The sequence below is a fragment of the Gadus morhua genome, chromosome 2 (assembly GCF_902167405.1).
Source record: "Gadus morhua chromosome 2, gadMor3.0, whole genome shotgun sequence".
In the NCBI taxonomy this organism is placed as follows: Eukaryota; Metazoa; Chordata; class Actinopteri; order Gadiformes; family Gadidae; genus Gadus; species Gadus morhua.
Genome location: NC_044049.1, coordinates 19,237,319 through 19,257,514, shown reverse-complemented (window position 1 = coordinate 19,257,514; position 20,196 = coordinate 19,237,319). Strand labels below are relative to the sequence as shown.

General features: G+C 50.1%; 1 protein-coding gene across 1 annotated transcript in view; it reads left to right on the top strand.

The window, feature by feature from the left end:
* Window positions 1–20,196, top strand: part of LOC115556964 (voltage-dependent T-type calcium channel subunit alpha-1I-like) — a 204,845-nt gene that overhangs the window by 122,491 nt on the left and 62,158 nt on the right. Inside the window, 5 exon segments of the mRNA XM_030374435.1 lie at window positions 4,817–4,968; window positions 5,848–6,033; window positions 8,765–8,882; window positions 9,310–9,465; window positions 12,366–12,453. Coding sequence (XP_030230295.1) covers window positions 4,817–4,968; window positions 5,848–6,033; window positions 8,765–8,882; window positions 9,310–9,465; window positions 12,366–12,453 — 700 coding nt within the window.

Genomic DNA, 20,196 nt, shown 5'->3' with positions numbered 1-20,196 from the left:
GAGGGCTGAAAGGGAGGGAGGGAGGGGGGGGGGGGGGGAGAGAGGGAGGGAGGAAGGAGGGAAGGGAGGAAGGGAGGGATAGGAAGGGGGGGGGAGGGAGGGAGGGAAGGAAGGAGAGAGGGAGGGAGTGGGGGGGGGGAGGGAGGGAAGGAGAGAGGGAGGGAGTGGGGGGGGGGGGGGAGGGAGGGAAGAGGAGAGGGAGGGAGGATGAGAGGTAGAGAGGGAGGGAGAAGAGGGATGGAGGAGCGAGAGGGAAGGAGCGAGTGGGAGGGAGTGGCAGGTGTCTGAGATGGGGAGAGGGAACAGACTGCAGGCACCCGCATTTTCACACACACACACACACACACACACACACACACACACACACACACACACACACACACACACACACACACACACACACACACACACACACACACACACACACACACACACACAAACAAAAACACTCACTCACTCACTCACTCACTCACTCACTCACTTACTCACTCACTCACTCTATCACACACAGAAACACTCTCTATCACACACACACAAACACAAACTCCATCACACACACACACTCCATCACGCACCCACATTTTCGCGCGCGCGCGCACACACACACACTCACTCACTCACTCACTCACTCACTCACTCACTCACTCACTCACTCACTCACTCACTCACTCATTCTCTATCACACACAGACGCTATTGACGCTATTGTTGCGCTGTGTTTGGGAGAATGAACATGCAGACAGGCTGTTCTCTCTCCCTCACTGTGCTGAGGAATCATCTAACCCTCTCCTCTGACTGTCGGTCCCTGAAGACTACACACACCCATCTCCTTCCTTCCTTTTTTCCTTTCTTACCTTCCTGCTTCCTTCCCCTCTGTCCTTCCGTTCATCCTCCCTCCCCCCTCCTCCCTCCTCTCTTCTGTACCCTGCAGTCCAGCATCTCTCGATATTCCTGGTAATCCTCTCTCTCTCTCTCTCTCTCTCTCTCTCTCTCTCTCTCTCTCTCTCTCTCTCTCTCTCTCTCTCACTCTCCCCCGCCCCTCTCTCTCTCTACCTGTCTGTCTGTCTGACTCCCATACCCAGCTTACTCTTCTGACAGTCTTGCCTTCTCTTCATCTGTGAAGACTAAAAATAAAAAAGAGCTGCTGCATTGAGGGAGGAGCAGGAGGGAGAGAGAGAGAGTGAGAGAGAGAGAGAGAGAGAGAGAGAGAGAGAGAGAGAGAGAGAGAGAGAGAGAGAGAGAGAGAGAGAGAGAGAGAGAGAGAGAGACATGGGTTTCAAAGAGAGAGAGACACACATATCTGGAGATGCCAGATATAAAGCCTGTAAATAATGTGTGTCTGTGTGGTTCTGTGTGTGCATGCATGCATGCATTAGATGGACCATATTTGTGTTGTGCATATGTCTGTGTATGTTTATGTTCATATTGAAACCAAGAGGTGTCACCAAAACCCACACAGGGGCGGTGCCAACACCAGAGAGAGTCTGACAGCCTGGAGACGTCTCCTCCACGTTATGTGTACCTGTGTGTATTCTTTTCTTTGAGTGTCTACGTGTGTGTTTGTGCGTGTGTATGTTATGTGTATGTGTGTACGCGTGGGTCTGAAGCAGGGAGGTAGTGGAGGAATGAAGACTATTGAATAAAGAGTTCCCTATTCATCAGTTCCTCCACCAAGCTAATGTTGGAACCCAGATGGAACCAAGATGGACCCTAGGTGACATAAGTCACAGTTCCTCACGAGGATGCATCATGAGTTTGAGTGTGTGGATTAGGGCAGCCTCTCCTGGCCCGGGCCAGAGTGATTGGACTCTGGGGCGGTTGAGGCAACCCACAGGGAGCAGGAAGAGAGACAGAGACAGGAAGTGTGTGAATAAAACATGGAAACACTGGAACAAACACTGACTGCAGGGAACGACTGAAGACAGAGAGGGGAGAGAGGTGTTAGGAGGTAAATACCACGATTGGGGACAGACGGAGGTGTAAAGCCCAGTTCAGACCAAAGATTCACCTTGCAACGCCTTGCAACTCGCAACTCCTTGCAACGCCTTGCAACGCCTTGCAACGAGACAGGCTGCGACGTTCTAAAACTGGGCAGTTCACACTGGCTGCAACGCGCTGCAACGGGCTGCGACGCTAGGTGGTTTCCATAGTAACTGTGAACGCTCTGGCACATGCTGAGAGCCGCAACAGCATTATTTGCGTAGGTTAGGTTAGATTAGTTAGGTTTGCAATTAGTTTTATTTTTATTTTACTTGAGAGTAGGCTAGAGTTACTATGTCTTGTCATTCTCCACTACATCTGCATTGGAGTAAATAGCTGGAGCTTACAGTTAGTTTAGATTACCCGTTGTTGGATACATTGCATTTTCCGGTCATTTGTCGTCCTCAAATCTGTATGTGCACACAATTATTCATGTCTGCGATCATCACAGAGTCCACAAGCAGCAGGTCGCAATTCCCGATGGGTCACAATTCATGACAGCAGACCGTCGAAATCTGCGACCACACTGTAAATGCGGGGAAAATGAGTCAAACTCCAACCAAATGTTTTCAGGTCATTAGTCGTCCTCATATTTGTATTTGGACACAATTATTCATGTCTGCGATCATCACAGAGTCCACAAGCAACGCAAGTCGCAATCAACGATGCCACAATCAATCTAGCGCACCGTCGAATTCTGCGCCCACACTGTAAATGCAGGAAAAATGAGACAAACCCCAACCAAATCTTTTCAGGTCATTTGTCGTCCTCATATCTGTATTTGGACACAATTATTCGTCGTAGAATTCAGCAAGATTAAAAGTGCAAATACATCAACAAAATACGACAGTACGGTACCGGGACGGAGTAAGGCCGTGACGTACAAGTTGTTCTGTGCTGTGATTGGCTGAAGAGGAATAGTTAAATCGCCGCGTTCTAAAACTGGACCTTGCGATTTGACATGTTCAATCTCTGGCGACTCCTTGCAACGCCTTGCGACGCCTTGCGACGGCTTGCAACGGCTTGCAACGGCTTGCAACGACCCGTTCACACCGCCCCTGCGACGTTCTAAAACCGTCTCGTTGCAAGCCGTTGCAAGGTGAATCTTTGGTCTGAACTGGGCTTAAGGAGTGGTAAACTACAGTCTGAGGGTGAGGCATGGTGAGGGGTGCGGAGTGAAGTGTGGTGAGCTCCAGGGACGAGGCGAAGAGGAGCCACAGACAGACTGACAGACAGAGGGGTGAGGTGTGGTGAGCTACAGCCTGGTTGGTTCTCCTGAATAGGGGTGGGTTTCACTGCGTTGTCTTGATATTACTCTAATGTCTCCAGATAAATCCCCCACATTCATCTGGGAGAGATATCTTATTTAACAATGGGGCAGTCGGAGGAAGGGGTGCTTTTGGTGTGTGTGTGTGTGTATACGTGTGTGTATTCGTGTGTGTGTGTGTGTCTGTGTGTGTGTGTGTGTGTGTGTGTGTGTGTGTGTGTGTGTGTGTGTGTGTGTGTGTGTGTGTGTGTGTGTGTGTGTGTGCTTAAATGCTTCCTCATTTCCTCTTGTCTTTAATATCCTCAAGTGATCAAGTTCCTCTCACTGTCTCTCGCTCTCTCTATCTCTAACTCTATCTCTCTCTCTCTTTCTCTCTCTCTCTCTCTCTCCCCCTTTTCTCTCTCTCTCTCTCTCTCTCTCTCTCTCTCTCTCTCTCTCTCTCTCTCTCTCTCTCTCTCGCTACCTTCCTCTTCATCATCATCTTAAGGAGAACATCTTCACCAACACCCCTCTCCCCTCTCCCCTCTGACCCCCCTCTTACCTCACCCCTCAAACGCCTCAAACCCTCTCCCCCGTACCCCTCCCCCTCCCCGGACCACTGCATTGTGGTCTAAGAGCTCCCCCATCCGGGCTAAGAGCCTCCCCCCCTCTCGTCGCTGCTCACTGCTTGTGTCTCCATCGCGGCCACTCTCCCCCGCTCTCCTCCCTGCTCTCTGCTTGTGTCTCTATCGCGGCCGCTCTCTCCCCCTCAGAGCAGATCAGATAGAGCCTTGATGTGTTTCTAAGTGAGTGACAGCTCAGTTCACAGCCCGCTCAATGAAGGCGGAGAGGAGCGAACCCATCTCCCGTTTGAGTTTTCTTTTGTGGTCGGGATCGGATCTCGAAGACAGAGCCTTGTAATGACATCTTCCCGTTGTTGTTTACCCTCTCCTTCCTCCTCCTCTGTTTCTGCTGGGTTTCTGTTTGTCTCTTTCTCTGTCTGTCTCTCTCTTTCTGTCTCATCCCCGTCCTCCGTCTCCGTTGTGCTGACATGTTGCGTTCTGTTATCCCCCTCCACCTCCTGTTCCCGGGGGTCAGAGCCCACTTCCACCGTTCTGTTTGATTACCTCGTCCCCCAGGACGGGGTCCGTGTCTGAGGCCTCCCCCCGGCCCTCTGTGTGTGAGTTAGCATGCCCCCCCTCCTGTCTACCCCTGGTCTGGCCCTGCCTGTCAGCCTGACCAGGGGGAGACAGGAGGGCTGATTGGTGGATGAACGGTAGAACCCTGAGGAACCGGGCACCAGGGGACTGGTGGGTTAGCGGTGTGGCCCCACCAGGCCCTAGGGGACTGGTGGTGGGCAGTCTGAACCATGGAGCCCCAACCTTACCCTCCAGACGACACTAGGTCTGATTTCCATCCAGATATCCGAGCTCATATAAAACCGATACCCAGCGGTTTCCGAGGTCGATGCTCTGCATAAGGATTGTTTTTCCTGCATGCAACTAAAGACGGCTGAAAGGACATTGGTCGATACTCGGACTAGGAACAGAAAGGGATTATTAATTATTTTTAACAAGTTTGTTCTTCCCAGCCGGACGAGCTGACAAATGTGCTGGAGATCTGCAACATCGTGTTCACCAGCATGTTCACCCTGGAGATGGTCCTGAAGCTCACCGCCTTCGGCTTCTTCGACTACCTCAGGAACCCCTACAACATTTTTGATGGCATCATTGTCATCATCAGGTGGGCATCGTCGTTTCTGACCCCCTGAGGGGAAAGAGCAGAGACCAGGGGAGACCAGAGACTAGAGGAGACCAGAGACCTGACGAGATGAGGCAGAGAGAGACCAGAGACCAGGGTAGACGAGGCAGAGAGAAACTAGAGGCCAAAGAGAGACCAGAGACCAAAGGGAGACCAGAGACCACAGCCGACGAGGCAGAGTGAGACTAGAGACCAAAGAGAGACTAGAGGCCAAAGAGAGACCAGAGAACACAGCAGACGAGGCAGAGAGAGACCAGAGACCAGAGGAGACGAGGCAGGGAGACCAGAGACCAGAGAGAGACTAGAGACCAGGGGAGATGAGGCAGAGAGAGACTAGAGACCAGAGAGAGACTAGAGACCAGGGGAGACGAGGCAGAGAGAGACTAGAGACCAGAGAGAGACCAGAGGCGACGAGCAAAGAGAGACCAGAGACCAGGGGAGACAAGCAGGAGGAGACCCATGCCCCAGACCGGAGAGGCTTCCCCTGGGCTCCAACGCCCAATCACACACTAATCGCTCTCTAACCCGCCTCAGTGTCTCACAAGAAGCTAGCCTTGAGATAGTATATAGTATATAATATAAATTATGGATAGATATTAATTTGTATCCTCAATTGCCCCCTGGGATAAATAAAGTTTTCTTGAATCTTGAATCTTGAATATGATAGAAACCTTTAATTGGTTAGTCCTTCTGTGACTTTTATGGCTCTCTGCATCAGCAAATGTCTTTCAGAAGGTTTGGGTTTGTATGTTAATCCTCGTCTCCGCTCCTCTCCTCTCCTGTTTGGCCCCCGGCCCCTCCTCCCCTCTCCTGATTGGCCCTGGCCCCTCCTCTCCTCTCCTGATTGGCCTGGCCCCCCAGCGTGTGTGAGATCATCGGGCAGGCGGACGGCGGGCTCTCGGTGCTGCGGACCTTCCGTCTGCTGCGGGTAATCAAGCTGGTGCGCTTCATGCCGGCGCTGCGGCGCCAGCTGGTGGTCCTCATGAAGACCATGGACAACGTGGCCACCTTCTGCATGCTCCTCATGCTCTTCATCTTCATCTTCAGGTAGCCAGCGAGAGGTTGAATACTGAAGTAAGATAATTTCGAGTTGGTCCTTGGAGAGAGCGGAGATGAACATGGAGTTAGGTTCATCTCCAGGTGGAGAGAGAGGAGATGAACTCAGAGTAGGGTTCATCTTCAGGTCGCCATGGAGGGAAAGGAACACAGTGGAGGAAAAATAAAAACAGACTTAAGTTAAGAGCTGCATGGCACATTTTCGTGTGTACGAGTATGTGTGTTTGTGTGTGCGTGTATGTGTGTGTACGTTTGCATAGATGTGTGTGGATGGTGTAGCATGGTACCGCTAGTGAAAGGAAAATGTTCATGTGTGTGTGCGAGTGCACGTCTGTCTGTGTGTGTGTGTGTGTGTGTGTGTATGTGTGAGCGTGTGTATGCATATGGAATCAGGTATGTATTCTGCAGCCTGTGCGTCCATGTGTGTCTATGTTTTTGCGTTGTATTGCTTCATTATTAACGGTATGTGCTGGCTGGAGGCAGGGTGTGGTTGTACTCCAGCTCTAAGTGTTGCTGTGGACAGCTCAGGGGAGGATAGGGCGGAGGAGATTAGAGGGTCCGCTCGGCCCGGGGGGGGGCAGCCGGGGACCAGTAACAGCATTAGCCTGGAAACCATTCAGTCCTTGTCTTGCTGTATTGTGTTAGCCCCAACAATGGTCTCTCTATTATTATTTACCTCCGTACCCAAAATGTATCTGCGCCAAATTCTCTGTCCTCCTTCCGATTGTATTTCTAAGGTATAAATGAAGAGGGCGATTGTTTGCTGTAAGTTACAACTGCACTGTGCTGTGAAGTGGCTCTCAGACGGAAGGTTGTGAAAGTGTTTTGTGTAACATTAATATGCAGAGGGTGCAAACAAGCCTGAGACAGCATGGGCTGTAAGATTGAAGAGTTAAAACAAAACTATGTGGTTTGAGTTTATGGCTCACCCAACAACGGCCCTGTGATGTCATGTGTGTGCTGCAAATTAAGTGCTTGTAATTTCAGCAATTTAGGATAATCTACCCGTAAATGTAGCTGTGGTGTGTGTGTGTGTGTGTGTGTGTGTGGTGTGTGTGGTGTGTGTGTGTGTGTGTGTGTGTGTGTGTGTGTGTGTGTGTGTGTGTGTGCGTGGTGCCAAAGGAGAATGAAGAGAGAGAGAGAGAGAGAGAGAGAGAGAGAGAGAGAGAGAGAGAGAGAGAGAGAGAGAGAGAGAGAGAGAGGAGAGATGATATAGGCTATTCTCATGTTTGAGTGACAGACTGACAAAAAATACACTGTGTGACTGTGTGCATGTGGCATGTGTATGTGTGTATATGTGTCTGTGTGCATGTCCACATGACTCTAAATTATTGGTATGGTGTGCGTGTGAGCATACCAGTGTGTGTCCATGTGTATGCGTGTGTGTGTGTGTGTGTGTGTGTTGTGTGTGTGTGTGTGTGTGTGTGTGCCCCTTCCTGGGTGGGACAGATGGCCTCAAAGTCGGAGCGCACGTAGCAGCCCAGCCCCCTGCTAGCTGGACTAGAGCTAACGTAGCATTGCCACGCTACAGACTGACGGCGCAGTGAAAGGCCTCCATTATGGGCTCTGTACTGCAGTGATAAATGACCAGGACACCCCGAGCAATTGTGTGTGGAGAGACAGAGCGAAAGAGTGCACACACATACATGGGCCTGTGTGTGTGTGTGTGTTGTGTGTGTGTGTGTGTGTGTGTGTGTGTGTGTGTGTGTGTGTGTGTGTGTGTGTGTGTGTGTGTTGGTGTGTGTGTGTGTGTGTGTGTGTGCCCACCTGATCTATGAGCTCCTCCGGTGTCTCTCAGACGGGGACTGTTACTCTGAGCCCTCAGTAGTCCCATTCTGGGTTTTTTTTGGGATCCGGGGGGTCAGAGGTATTTAATGTGCTGAAGAGAGGCTGAACAAACGAGGGGGACCTAGATTAGGGAACAGATAAGTCACCATGTTTTAGATATTTGGAGACAATTAAACATTTCAATTGCATATCAAGGAAAATAAAGGAATATCTAAGTATCTACACAAGTATGTACGTATACAAACTAATACATGCCCAAATGTAAAACATCGAGTCCTCTTATTTTCCACTTCAAGATTGTGTTGATTGTTTTCCCTGAAACATCTTACCATAAATACTCTGCATTATCATCATAATGTAATGTTATGCATTACTATTATCATTATTATTATTATTAATATTATTATTATTATTATCATTTGTGACATGATAATCCACTTGTTTCATGGTTAATAAAATACTGGGTGGGCAATTTGTGGCTCAGGGGGTAGAGCGGCGGTTGGCTGGTACCGGAGAGGTTGCTGGTTCGATCCCCGGCTTCTCCCTGATCAAGACATCTCAATCTGACAGCTCCCGACGAGCTGGCGGTCGCCCTGCATGGCTGACACCGCCGTCGGTGTGTGAATGTGTGCATGAATGGGTGAATGTTAGGCCATATGGTACAGCGCTTTGAGTGGCCACTGGTTAGAAAAGCGCTGTATAAATACAGTACGGTCTGTTTACCCTGACTTGGTGAATTGTTAAGCTTTGGACAATGTCTTTATCAGGATGTTCTATTTGTACTAGTATCGTGGGGGTCGTAGGTAATTAACGAGCATCATTGAGTTGCATAAAATTGTACACATATTTATGTTAATTGTCCTCCACACATCTACTCCAGAGTGTGTGATCAGCGGGCGCTGCCTGGGCTTAATCCTCTGCTTCTGTGTTGCAGCATCCTGGGGATGCACATCTTCGGCTGTAAGTTCAGCCTGAAGACGGAGGCCGGCGACACCGTCCCCGACCGCAAGAACTTCGACTCACTGCTCTGGGCCATCGTCACCGTCTTCCAGGTCAGTCTCGTGTCTGATGGAAGACCACCTGGGTCTCTCTCTCTGTAGGAGGGCCCTCTGCCTCCCCAGAGGGAATGGAACCCCAAACCTTCTCAGGACCACGAGAGAATGATGCAGATGTTCAACCATATTGGTCATAGTAATACTGTCCTAAAGCCTGTGGTACCCAAATGTACCATCTGGGATTCATAAAGCACATTTTCTCTTATATTTGAAGCTTTACACGAATATCACACATTTCAAATGTATTTAATGTATGTGCATGTACATGTGTGTGTGTGTGTGTGTGTGTGTGTGTGTGTGTGTTGTGTGTGTGTGTGTGTGTGTGTGTGTGTGTGTGTGTGTGTGTGTGTGTCTATCTGTGTTTGTCTGCATGCGTGTGTGTGCCTGTGTGCTTGTGTGCATGCATGTGTGTTTGTGCGTCAAGATCCTGACCCAAGAGGACTGGAACATGGTCCTTTATAACGGCATGGCGTCCACTTCCCCCTGCGCCGCTCTCTACTTCGTGGCGCTCATGACCTTCGGGAACTACGTCCTCTTCAACCTGCTGGTGGCCATCTTGGTGGAAGGCTTCCAAGCGGAGGTGAGGCCCCGCCCACAGCCCCGCCCACATTCTCTTCCCCTGTTGTCTTCATAAACTCTGTAACTATGTGAAACATGGCAATTCCGGAATTCATGAGATCATTATGGAAGTTTTGTATGATTTATTTTCATTATTGTATCACTAATATAGTTTAATTAAACAGGATATCAGTTTGATAATTGTCCAAAGCCACTGATTTTACTGAAGAGCTATGTCTCGTCGCTCAGTGACAACCCGATGCTGAGGACAGAGTGTATGAAGGTATATGGTTTATTGTTGTATTCCATCTCTAGGAGAAGGTTAGCATGTTAGCGCGTCTGCTTCACAGATGCATGACCCATGAGCGGACAAGAGGTTGTTTGTATTTACAACGCATCACGTTGAAGGACACAGTCAGCTGGTTAGATGATGATTGCAGCGGGGTTGAAAAGGAGACCTTGTCCGTCTGTCCTCTGCCTTTGAAAATGAAACACTGAAAATTCATCTTTTTCAGATTGAGTTTTCCTTTCTGATTTGCCACTCCCTCTCTGTGATTGCATTCACTCATAACGCCTCCTCCGGACTGGGAATCTATAATTACAGATTCATACAAAACCCTTTGCGACGTTATCTGAAAACCCATCAAAATACGTACAGAGGAAAAGTGGGGAAGGAGTGGAGCCGACTGAATAAAGGAAAAAATGAAGTCAAGGGTAGAAATGGAGTTATTGCCATGACAACGGGAAACGGCCCAGCAAAAAGTGAATTAACGTCCGTCTCTGTCTGGGAGGGCGGGGTGTGGAGGCGATGGCATAGAGGAGGACCAGGACTTCAGGGATATGGAGAGAGGAGGTTCCCGGGAGGGGGGGGGCTTTCTGGGGGTAATAAGGGGAAGACGGTTATCTACTGACTGGCAGCCCCAATTGACACCTGCTGGTGGCATTTTCACGCTCATTCACCCAATCATTTAGGCCCCGTTCACACGAAGCCGAAACGGGCGAAACCGTTACGGTTTCGATCTATCCGGTTTCAAAGTATCTCCGTAAAGACGAAGCCAAGCGAAACCGGGTAGATCTGTAGAAATGCTGTAGTACACATTCCAGGCCCATAAGGGGCGCCTCTTCTGGTACAGAAATCCAGAAGCAATTAAATAAGAAGAAGAGGCGAGCATGCGCATAAAGGCTGCCCTTATGCGCATGCTCGCATGTGATTTCTGAGACTCCGCGGGCTTAAGAGCCATCGGCTAGAAGGTCGAGTGGTGGGGCGATGACGTCATGGTTTGCGGTTTCAGTCGGTTTCAGGCGTACACACGAATCCAAAACGAAACCGGGTAGATTTGAAACCACCTCCGAGGGTGGTTTCAGAAGTTTGCGGTTTCGGTCAGCGGATTCGCCGGCTTCGTGTGTACGGAAGGCCGAACCGTACAAGACCTTTGCGGTTTCGCCATGAAATCGGCTTCGTGTAAACGGGACCTTAGTCACACTTCTTGTTACTCTGTCCCTGTCCCTGTCCCTGTCCCTGTCTCTCTCTCTCTCTCTCTCTCTCTCTCTCTCTCTCTGTCTTTATCTCTATCTCTCTGTCTCTCTCTGTAAGAACTTGAGGGAGGGAGGTAGAGGTTGTTAACTCTTGTGATGCTGCATAATGCCGCTAGGGGACATGGTAAAGGCCCTTTGTGTGTTCTGCGGCCTCAGTGAGGAAAAGGTTCAGAATCACTTCAAACTCAACCTAATGATTTCGTTAAATCCAAAATGAAAATGATAGAGGCAGATTCCTTACGATTAATCTTTAATTTACCTGGTTATGAGAGCCTTTTGAAATGAGTTCCCTCTGCTTGGCTTCTAGTCTTTTATGCTGCTTTCACACCAAAAAGAACCAAGAGCCAGTTCCGGGCTGGTGCTAGGGCCAGTTCCAAACAGGTTCCAGCCTTATCCCAGTTAAGAACCAGTTGGTTTCACACCGGCCAGAGCCAGCCATGGAGCCGGCGTGAGCAACGTCATGACGTCACTGCAAACGTCTCCGCTAGTGAGCTTGGACAGAAGCATACGGCCGACATCTTTCTTTATTCTGGGTGGAAATAGTAACATAGTTACGCCATTAAATGCGTTTATGGAAACATTTTTTGCGAGAAATGTGCATTTTACTTTCATAATGTTCGCTCGGTGAATGTGAAGGATGTTTGGTTTGATAGTTATGACGAAGAGGGAACGCTCCGTTCACTTGCATGGACATGGACTCATCTAGCTGCGTTGGCGCGTTGACGCGTTGAAGGTTGAACCACCACACAATGATCAAGCGTCAGGTTAGGCGCGCAGAAGAATCCTCGCGCCAGTTTCAAACACAACAACAACAATTTCGTCTTCGATTCAATCCGTGTATGGTTCGTTCTTTGAATATTCCGATTTAAAACAAAATCAGAAAAAACAAAAAAGAACCATACACGGATTCACGTCCATTGTTTACTTCGGTGTTTTAAAAAATGCCGGTCTTCGTGTTTATGAAGGTACGGATAACTCCGCCCCCTGCCCCCGGCGTAAAAGCGGTTCTAGTTCTAGCCCAGCTCAAAAGTGGGGCCAGAGTTGAACCGGTTTTTAGGGGCCGGAGCCGGTTCTTTGGCGGTGTGAAACCAAAACACTGGCCCTAGCTCCGAACTGGCCCGGAACCGGCTCCGATTTTGCGGCGGTGTGAAAGGGGCATGAGTCTCCTTTATGTTTCTGTCTGAATGAGAGCTTTGTTGTTCTGCTGTCAGGGTGAGAGCTGCCTCAAGGAGAGGCTTAATCTCTACGGGCTCTCTTGGTTAAATAAAGGTTAAACGCATGAAATAAATAAATACCTCTCTCTCTCTCTCTCTCTCTCTCTCTCTCTCTCTCTCTCTCTCTCTCTCTCTCTCTCTCTCTCTCTCTCTCTCTCTCTCTCTCTCCTAGGGCGATGCCAACCGCTCCTACTCAGATGACGACAGGTCCTCCTGTAACTTTGAGGAGAACGACAAGAAAGACTTGCTCCGCCTGTCAGGTGAAGAACAAAGTAGCTGTCCTCTCGGGGCTTGGACACACACACACTGCAGACACACGCACACTCGCACACACACACCTGCAAACACACACGTTCACTCGAACACATACACGTTCATGCGCCCACGCAGACCCACATACACAAAGACACACACATACACAGACAGACACAGTCAGGAACTTAAACCCTTCTGGGAGAAAAAGTTCCTAAAGTCTCCAATGTGAAGTGAATCCCTTGGGTTCATGCTTCTGAAGCATGCCTAAAGGGATGTTATTGGGTCATATATTAGGAGGCGTATAGCAGTAGCAAGCCTGCAGCATATTGATGAGGAGAACACGCTGTTAGATTAGCACCCTGCTGTCACCAGCTCAGCTTAACATCTGCTGCTCCTTTCAATGAAGTTTATTCCACAGCATTGAGCTCAGTGATCATCCACCCCCAGACCACACTACTGTCAACCACACTAGTGTCAACCACACTATCATTAACACTACTATCAACCACACTATCATCCACCCCAAGACCACACTACTATCAACCACTCTACTGTCAACCACACTATTATCCACCCCCACACCACACTACTATCAACCAAACTACTGTCAACCACATTAATGTCAACCACACTACTGTCAACAACACTATCATCAACACGACTAACATCCACACCCAGACCACACTACTATCAACCACACTACTGTCAACCACATTATCATCCACTCCCATACCACACTACTATCAACCACACTACTGTCAACCACACTATCATCCACCCCACACCACACTACCATCAACCACACTACTGTCAACCACACTACTGTCAACCAAACTATCATCCACCCCCACACCACGCTACTATCAACCACACTACTGTCAACCACATTACTGTCAACATCACTACTGTCAACCACACTGCTGTCAACCACACTACTGTCAACCACATTACTGTCAACCACACTAGTGTCAACCAAACTACTGTCAACCACACTACTGTCAACCACACTACTATCAACCACACTACTGTCAAATACACTTTCATCCAACCCCCCACTACAGTACTATCATCCACCCCCACACCACACTACTGTCAACCACACTATCATCCAAGCGCAAGTAGCTTTGTGGGCGGTTCTAGGTACACGTCGCTATTTTACCGGCGCAAAAATTACTCTTGCACCCGGCGCAAATCTAAAAAGGGTTGGTATGAAGTAGCCTAATTACCCGGAGTTGTGGTTTCAGCGTAACGTGCAATAAACCAATGAGAGTGCCAGCTCCCATCCCCTTTAAGAGCCATGAGCGCATTTGAATCGGACGAGTTGATATTTTGACAGCGCGTCTGCAGTCTCCGTTGAGACAGATGCACATGAATTTCAAACTTCAATGGCTCAGTTTATGGCCAAATAATATGGCCTAATTCATACATGGAATAAGGTTTTCTTCCACAACTTCAGAAATACTGAGTCCTCAAATAAATTTCGGCAAAGAAAACTTAACACACATATGATATGCGGTAACTGTGGTTATATTTAATGCTATACGCAATACATTATAAACATTGTTTCTTATCAGCAGTGGCGGCTGGTGAATTTTATTTTAGGGGGGGCTGAAAGTTTGTAAACCAAAGCCCTGTAGGGGGGTCTGGGGGCATCCTCGAAGATTTAAGAATTTTTTGTGATTTTCCCATACAAATGAAGCATTCTGGTGCATTCTGACAAAATAATAAAGACAAAATAGAAGATTTCCTTACAAAGACAAATGGAGCCGGGGAACTAAGTTTAAACTTAATTTATTTGCCTTGTAGAATTAAGCAAGATTAAAAGTGCAAATACATCAATAATAATTGTGAATTATACACAAGTTAACATTCTCTCTCTGTCTTTATGTGAGTGAGAGTGAGTGAGTGAGTGAGAATATGATTCTAAAAGGGGTGAGTGTGTTACGGCCAATCTATTGTGTTGGTAACTTCACTCATAAATCTATCTACAGTCAAGTATGCATTTAGACAAATCGATAAAATATCAATATAATATGTGCAACCTTTTTTGTGTGGTTGTTCAAGACACACTGAAGGCATGATGCCACCATAGGTTTGCAGAGAACTACATACTATATTGTGGTGGCCCAGCCGCTGAGCAGTGCCCCACATGGCCACGGGGTGGCCACAAAGGCAGGCAAAGGCAGCCAAGGGGTGTGGTTCTGGATGGGAGGTACTACTCAGCTTACCCTGCACAGGTGCGCTGAGTTAGCCCTGCAATCAGAGGGCCTTTTTAACTCCACCAGAACAGGCTGAAGACAGGCTGGCTGGAGGAGCGTGTGGAGACCAGAGACACGTTAGGCCAGTCTCATGGCCGGCAGCTGAAGAGGAACCCCAACGACTTGAAGAGGAACCCCAACGACTTGAAGAGGAAACCCAAGCCGAGCTAGGGCGAAGAGGTCAGTGGCAGGGACCACAGACCCCACTAACCTCGGACTATCTTTCTCTCTCTCTGGCCCCACCCAAGGAAGAGCCAGAAAGGGCACCCTGACGACAGCCGCCAACCCGGTGAAGATTTGAGTTGCCTTTTGCCCCCTCCCTTTTCCCCCTGCACCTTTTTGTAAATAAATGACATAAGTTGATTTCACCGCAACCCCCGCTTCCTCCTGTTCTATTCTGATTGGTGATCCCACTGTTGTGCCTCAGAGACCAGGCGCCCACATATGGTGGAGAATGCAGGCATCCTGAGTCCTCGCTATCAGTGGGTGAACCGATCGGAATTAAAAAAAAAAAAAAAAACTATATATATTTTTGAACATGGAAGAAACCATGAGAGCGATCTTGGAAACCCAAGCCACGCTGCAGTCAGCTGTAGCTGAGTTGTGCAGGGTAAGCGGAAGACAAGAGCGACGACCACGAGATGTGCTGACCAAGCAGACGCCGGATGATGACGTAGAGACGTATATTGCCTTGTTCGAAAGGACTGCAACAAGGGAGAACTGGCCAAGAGCAGAATGGGCGAACAACCTAATGCCCTTCTTGACTGGGGAAGCTCAGAAAGCCTGTCGGGACCTTTCCGTTGCAGATGCCATGAACTATGATACGGTCAAGGTTGCCATCCTGGCTCAGTATGGACTTAGCCTTCCTGCTCGGGCCCAGCGTGTGCATGAATGGAGATATGACCCTGCGGTTCCAGTCCGGGCCCAGGTAACGACACTGGTCCGTTATACCAAGAGCTGGCTGGAGGAAGCTGCAGGGCCACCAATAGTGGACCGCGTTGTGATTGACCGGTGCCTCCGGGGACTGCCAAACGACGCCAAGAGGTATGTCGCCCAGCAGGGGGCTCCAAGTGTGGACAGATTAATAGCCTTGCTGGAGAACCACAGGGTGATGGGTAGCATGATGCGATCAGAAAGTGTCATGCATACTAACTTTAAAGCCAACAGAGGGAAAGAGACCAGTGGCAAAGCTGTGAACACGCCAACAGCCCGGACACCGACTGGCTGGACCAGACAGACGGAGAGGCGAGAACCAATGCCTCCTCCTCGCCCACGTTGCTATTCCTGTGGCCAGGAGGGACACCTAGCCAGAGAGTGTCCGGACCGGGATGAACCGATGCCTACGGCCGCATCTACGGGTGGTAAGGGCTTCTTCAGCCAGACCCTAACTACCTGTTGGGCCCACCAGGGGGCCCCAGCCCCAAAGTGTCCTGTTAAGATAGGCGGGAGAGACACAGAAGCACTCCTTGACTCCGGAAGCATGGTTTCTCTAATCAGACCGCAGTTTGCTAGTGACACCTGGGGAGAAGAGATCTCCGTCTCCTGCATCCATGGAGACACCCGGAAGTATCCCACCTCGGAGGTCCAGGTTATTACTCCCCACGGACCATTCACTCTGCGGGTCGGGGTTGTAGAGCAACTGCCGGTGCCAGTGCTTTTCGGCCGAGACAGCCCGCTCTTCTCCCACTACTGGCCGGAGAAATTGAGGAACCGGAATAGGCGAATCCGAAGACGCCCGGTTGGGACGAAGGCCTCCGCCACCCACCAGGCTTGTGCCGCCGTGTCACCCGATGGCAGCCCGGCGGAAACCAGCGATGACGAAGTGAACAGGCCCCTCCATAGGCAAAGTACAGAAACGGATCCTGGACGTGCAGCTGAGGAGCAGGAGCCCCTGGAAGAGATACAGTCGGATGAGGTATTCTCAGAGTTCCCCCAAGTCGAGGTGGATGAAACGCTCAGGCCTGGACGATTCGGGTCAGCCCAGCTGCAGGATCCCAACCTGACCCAAGCCTGGAGGGATGTCCGAGTGATTGAGGGCCAAAACCAGGATGGGGTGAGTCAAGTGTCTTTTCCCCATTTCATGGTTAAAAATAAGCTGCTGTACCGAGTAACACGAAAAGACTCTGGAATCTGTGAACAGTTGCTTGTCCCCAGGGAATATGTCACAAAAGTGTTGTACCTAGCACACTCCCACTTACTAGGGGCGCATTTAGGGAGAGAAAAGACCTATGACCGTGTCCTCAGCCGCTTCTACTGGCCGGGGGTCAAGAGAGCCGTGGAGGAATACTGTCGACACTGTGGAGAGTGTCAAATCAACTCCCCTAAGGTAGCGTACCGAAATCCCTTAATACCCCTTCTAATCATTGAAACCCCCTTTAGTAGGATTGGCATGGACATTGTCGGACCCCTCCCGAAGTCTAGCAGCGGCCACCGCTATATCTTAGTCATTCTGGATTACGCCACGCGGTATCCAGAGGCAATTCCCCTACGCTCGGCAACAGGAAGGGCGGTCGCCCGGGAAATGTTCCTGCTCTTCAGTAGAGTGGGATTGCCTGAGGAAATCCTTACAGACCAGGGATCCTGCTTTATGTCTGGGGTGATGAAAAGACTGTGCCAAAGTCTGAAGGTGAGGCAAATTAAAACCTCTGTCTACCACCCTCAGACAGATGGACTCGTGGAAAGGTTCAATCAAACCCTCAAGCACATGCTGCGCAAAGTTGTAGAGGTGGATGGTAAGAATTGGGACCAGCTGCTACCTCATGTCCTTTTCTCCATACGTGAAGTTCCCCAGGGTTCCACTGGATTTTCACCATTCGAACTATTGTACGGACGGAGACCCCGGGGCATGCTGGATGTGGCCAAGGAAGCCTGGGAGCAGCAGCCATCCCCCCAGCGCAGTGTCGTGGAGCACGTGGAGCAGATGCACCACCGAATGACCCAGGTGTGGCCCTTGGTTCGTGAACACATGCAGCAAGCCCAGGCACAACAGGCACGGGTGTACAATCGAGGAGCCCAGGTGAGAGAGTTCGAACCAGGACACAAAGTGATGGTCTTGGTCCCCACGAATGCCTGCAAGTTTTTAGCCAAATGGCAAGGACCTTATGAGATAATGGAACGAATGGGACCAGTGAACTACAGGATACGACAGGTTGGCCGAAGGAAAGGCAAGCAAATTTATCACGTAAACTTACTGAAGCCATGGCATGAACCTCCCCCTGTCCCCTCCAATGTCTTCAGTGCCAACCTGTCTCCCCAGAGTCTACCGCCAGTGAAAATGGGCGATCAGCTGTCGTCCAGACAGGTACAGGCCCTCGGAGAACTGCTCGCCAGGAGCAAAGATGTCTTCTCTGAGACCCCAGGGAGGACAACAGTCATCGCCCATGACATTGAAACCGAGCCGGGAAAGACGGTAAGACTTCGACCGTATCGAATCCCGGAGGCCAGACGAGAAGCCATCAGAGAGGAGGTGAGGAAAATGCTTGACCTTGGGGTCGTGGAAGAGTCCCACAGTGCCTGGTCCAGTCCTATAGTCCTTGTTGGGAAGCCTGATGGTAGCATTAGGTTCTGCAATGACTATAGAAAACTGAACGAGATCTCTCTATTCAACACTTATCCTATGCCCCGTGTGGATGAGCTGGTCGAAAGGTTAGGACCTGCCCGGTTCATCTCTACATTAGACTTAACCAAGGGGTATTGGCAGGTGCCACTAACGCCACAAGCAAAACCGAAGACGGCGTTCTCGACACCAGACGGGGCCTTCCAGTACCGGGTCCTCCCATTTGGACTTCATGGGGCCCCGGCAACTTTCCAGAGGCTCATGGACAAGGTGCTACGACCACATCGGGACTATGCAGCAGCTTACATCGATGACATCATTATCCATAGCACGTCATGGGATATCCACCTCCGGCACCTAGAAGCTGTCATCCAGGCCTTGCGGGAAGCAGGGCTGACGGCCAACCCTAAAAAGTGTTCCCTGGCCCTGGAGGAGGCGAACTACCTTGGGTACACTGTGGGGCGAGGAAATGTCAAACCCCAAGAGAAGAAAGTCGATGCCATAGCAACCTGGCCCCAACCCCAGACGAAACGTCAGGTGAGGACCTTCCTAGGGTTAATGGGATATTATCGACAGTTCATTCCTAACTTTGCCTCCATAGCTGCCCCCCTGCATGAGCTGACAAGCAAGAGCGCACCAAACAAGGTGAAGTGGACGGACCAGACCGAGCAGGCCTTCAATCGTCTGAAGACGGCCCTGTGCAGCGAGACTGTGTTGCACACACCTGACTTCAGCAGGAGGTTTGTGCTACAGACAGACGCATCGGAGGTAGGACTTGGGGCGGTCCTGTCCCAAATACACGACGGCATGGAATACCCGGTAACCTTTGTCAGCCGCAAACTACTACCACACGAGAGAAACTATGCAACCATAGAAAAGGAATGCCTGGCAGTTAAATGGGCCATGGAAAAATTACGTTATTACTTGCTAGGCCGCGAGTTTGCAATAGTAACTGACCACGCTCCACTGAAGTGGATGGCCCATAACAAAGACAAGAATGCCAGAATAACCCGTTGGTTTTTACACCTGCAGGACTTCAAGTTTACAGTGGAACACAGGGCAGGGAAGCTTCATGGGAACGCTGATGCCATGTCGAGAAGGGATGATTGCTGTTGGTCTGTCGCTCCCCACCGAGGTTCAGAGCTGAGGGTGGGGGTATGTGGTGGCCCAGCCGCTGAGCAGTGCCCCACATGGCCACGGGGTGGCCACAAAGGCAGGCAAAGGCAGCCAAGGGGTGTGGTTCTGGATGGGAGGTACTACTCAGCTTACCCTGCACAGGTGCGCTGAGTTAGCCCTGCAATCAGAGGGCCTTTTTAACTCCACCAGAACAGGCTGAAGACAGGCTGGCTGGAGGAGCGTGTGGAGACCAGAGACACGTTAGGCCAGTCTCATGGCCGGCAGCTGAAGAGGAACCCCAACGACTTGAAGAGGAACCCCAACGACTTGAAGAGGAAACCCAAGCCGAGCTAGGGTGAAGAGGTCAGTGGCAGGGACCACAGACCCCACTAACCTCGGACTATCTTTCTCTCTCTCTGGCCCCACCCAAGGAAGAGCCAGAAAGGGCACCCTGACGACAGCCGCCAACCCGGTGAAGATTTGAGTTGCCTTTTGCCCCCTCCCTTTTCCCCCTGCACCTTTTTGTAAATAAATGACTTAAGTTGATTTCACCGCAACCCCCGCTTCCGCCTGTTCTATTCTGATTGGTGATCCCACTGTTGTGCCTCAGAGACCAGGCGCCCACAATGTGCACACTGAAGGCATGATGCCACCATAGGTTTGCAGAGAACTACATACAATATGGATACTGAAGGCATGTTGCCACCATAGGTTTGCAGAGAACTATTATACAATATGCACACTGAAGGCATGATGCCACCATAGGTTTGCAGAGAACTATATACAATATACACACTGAAGGCATGATGCCACCATAG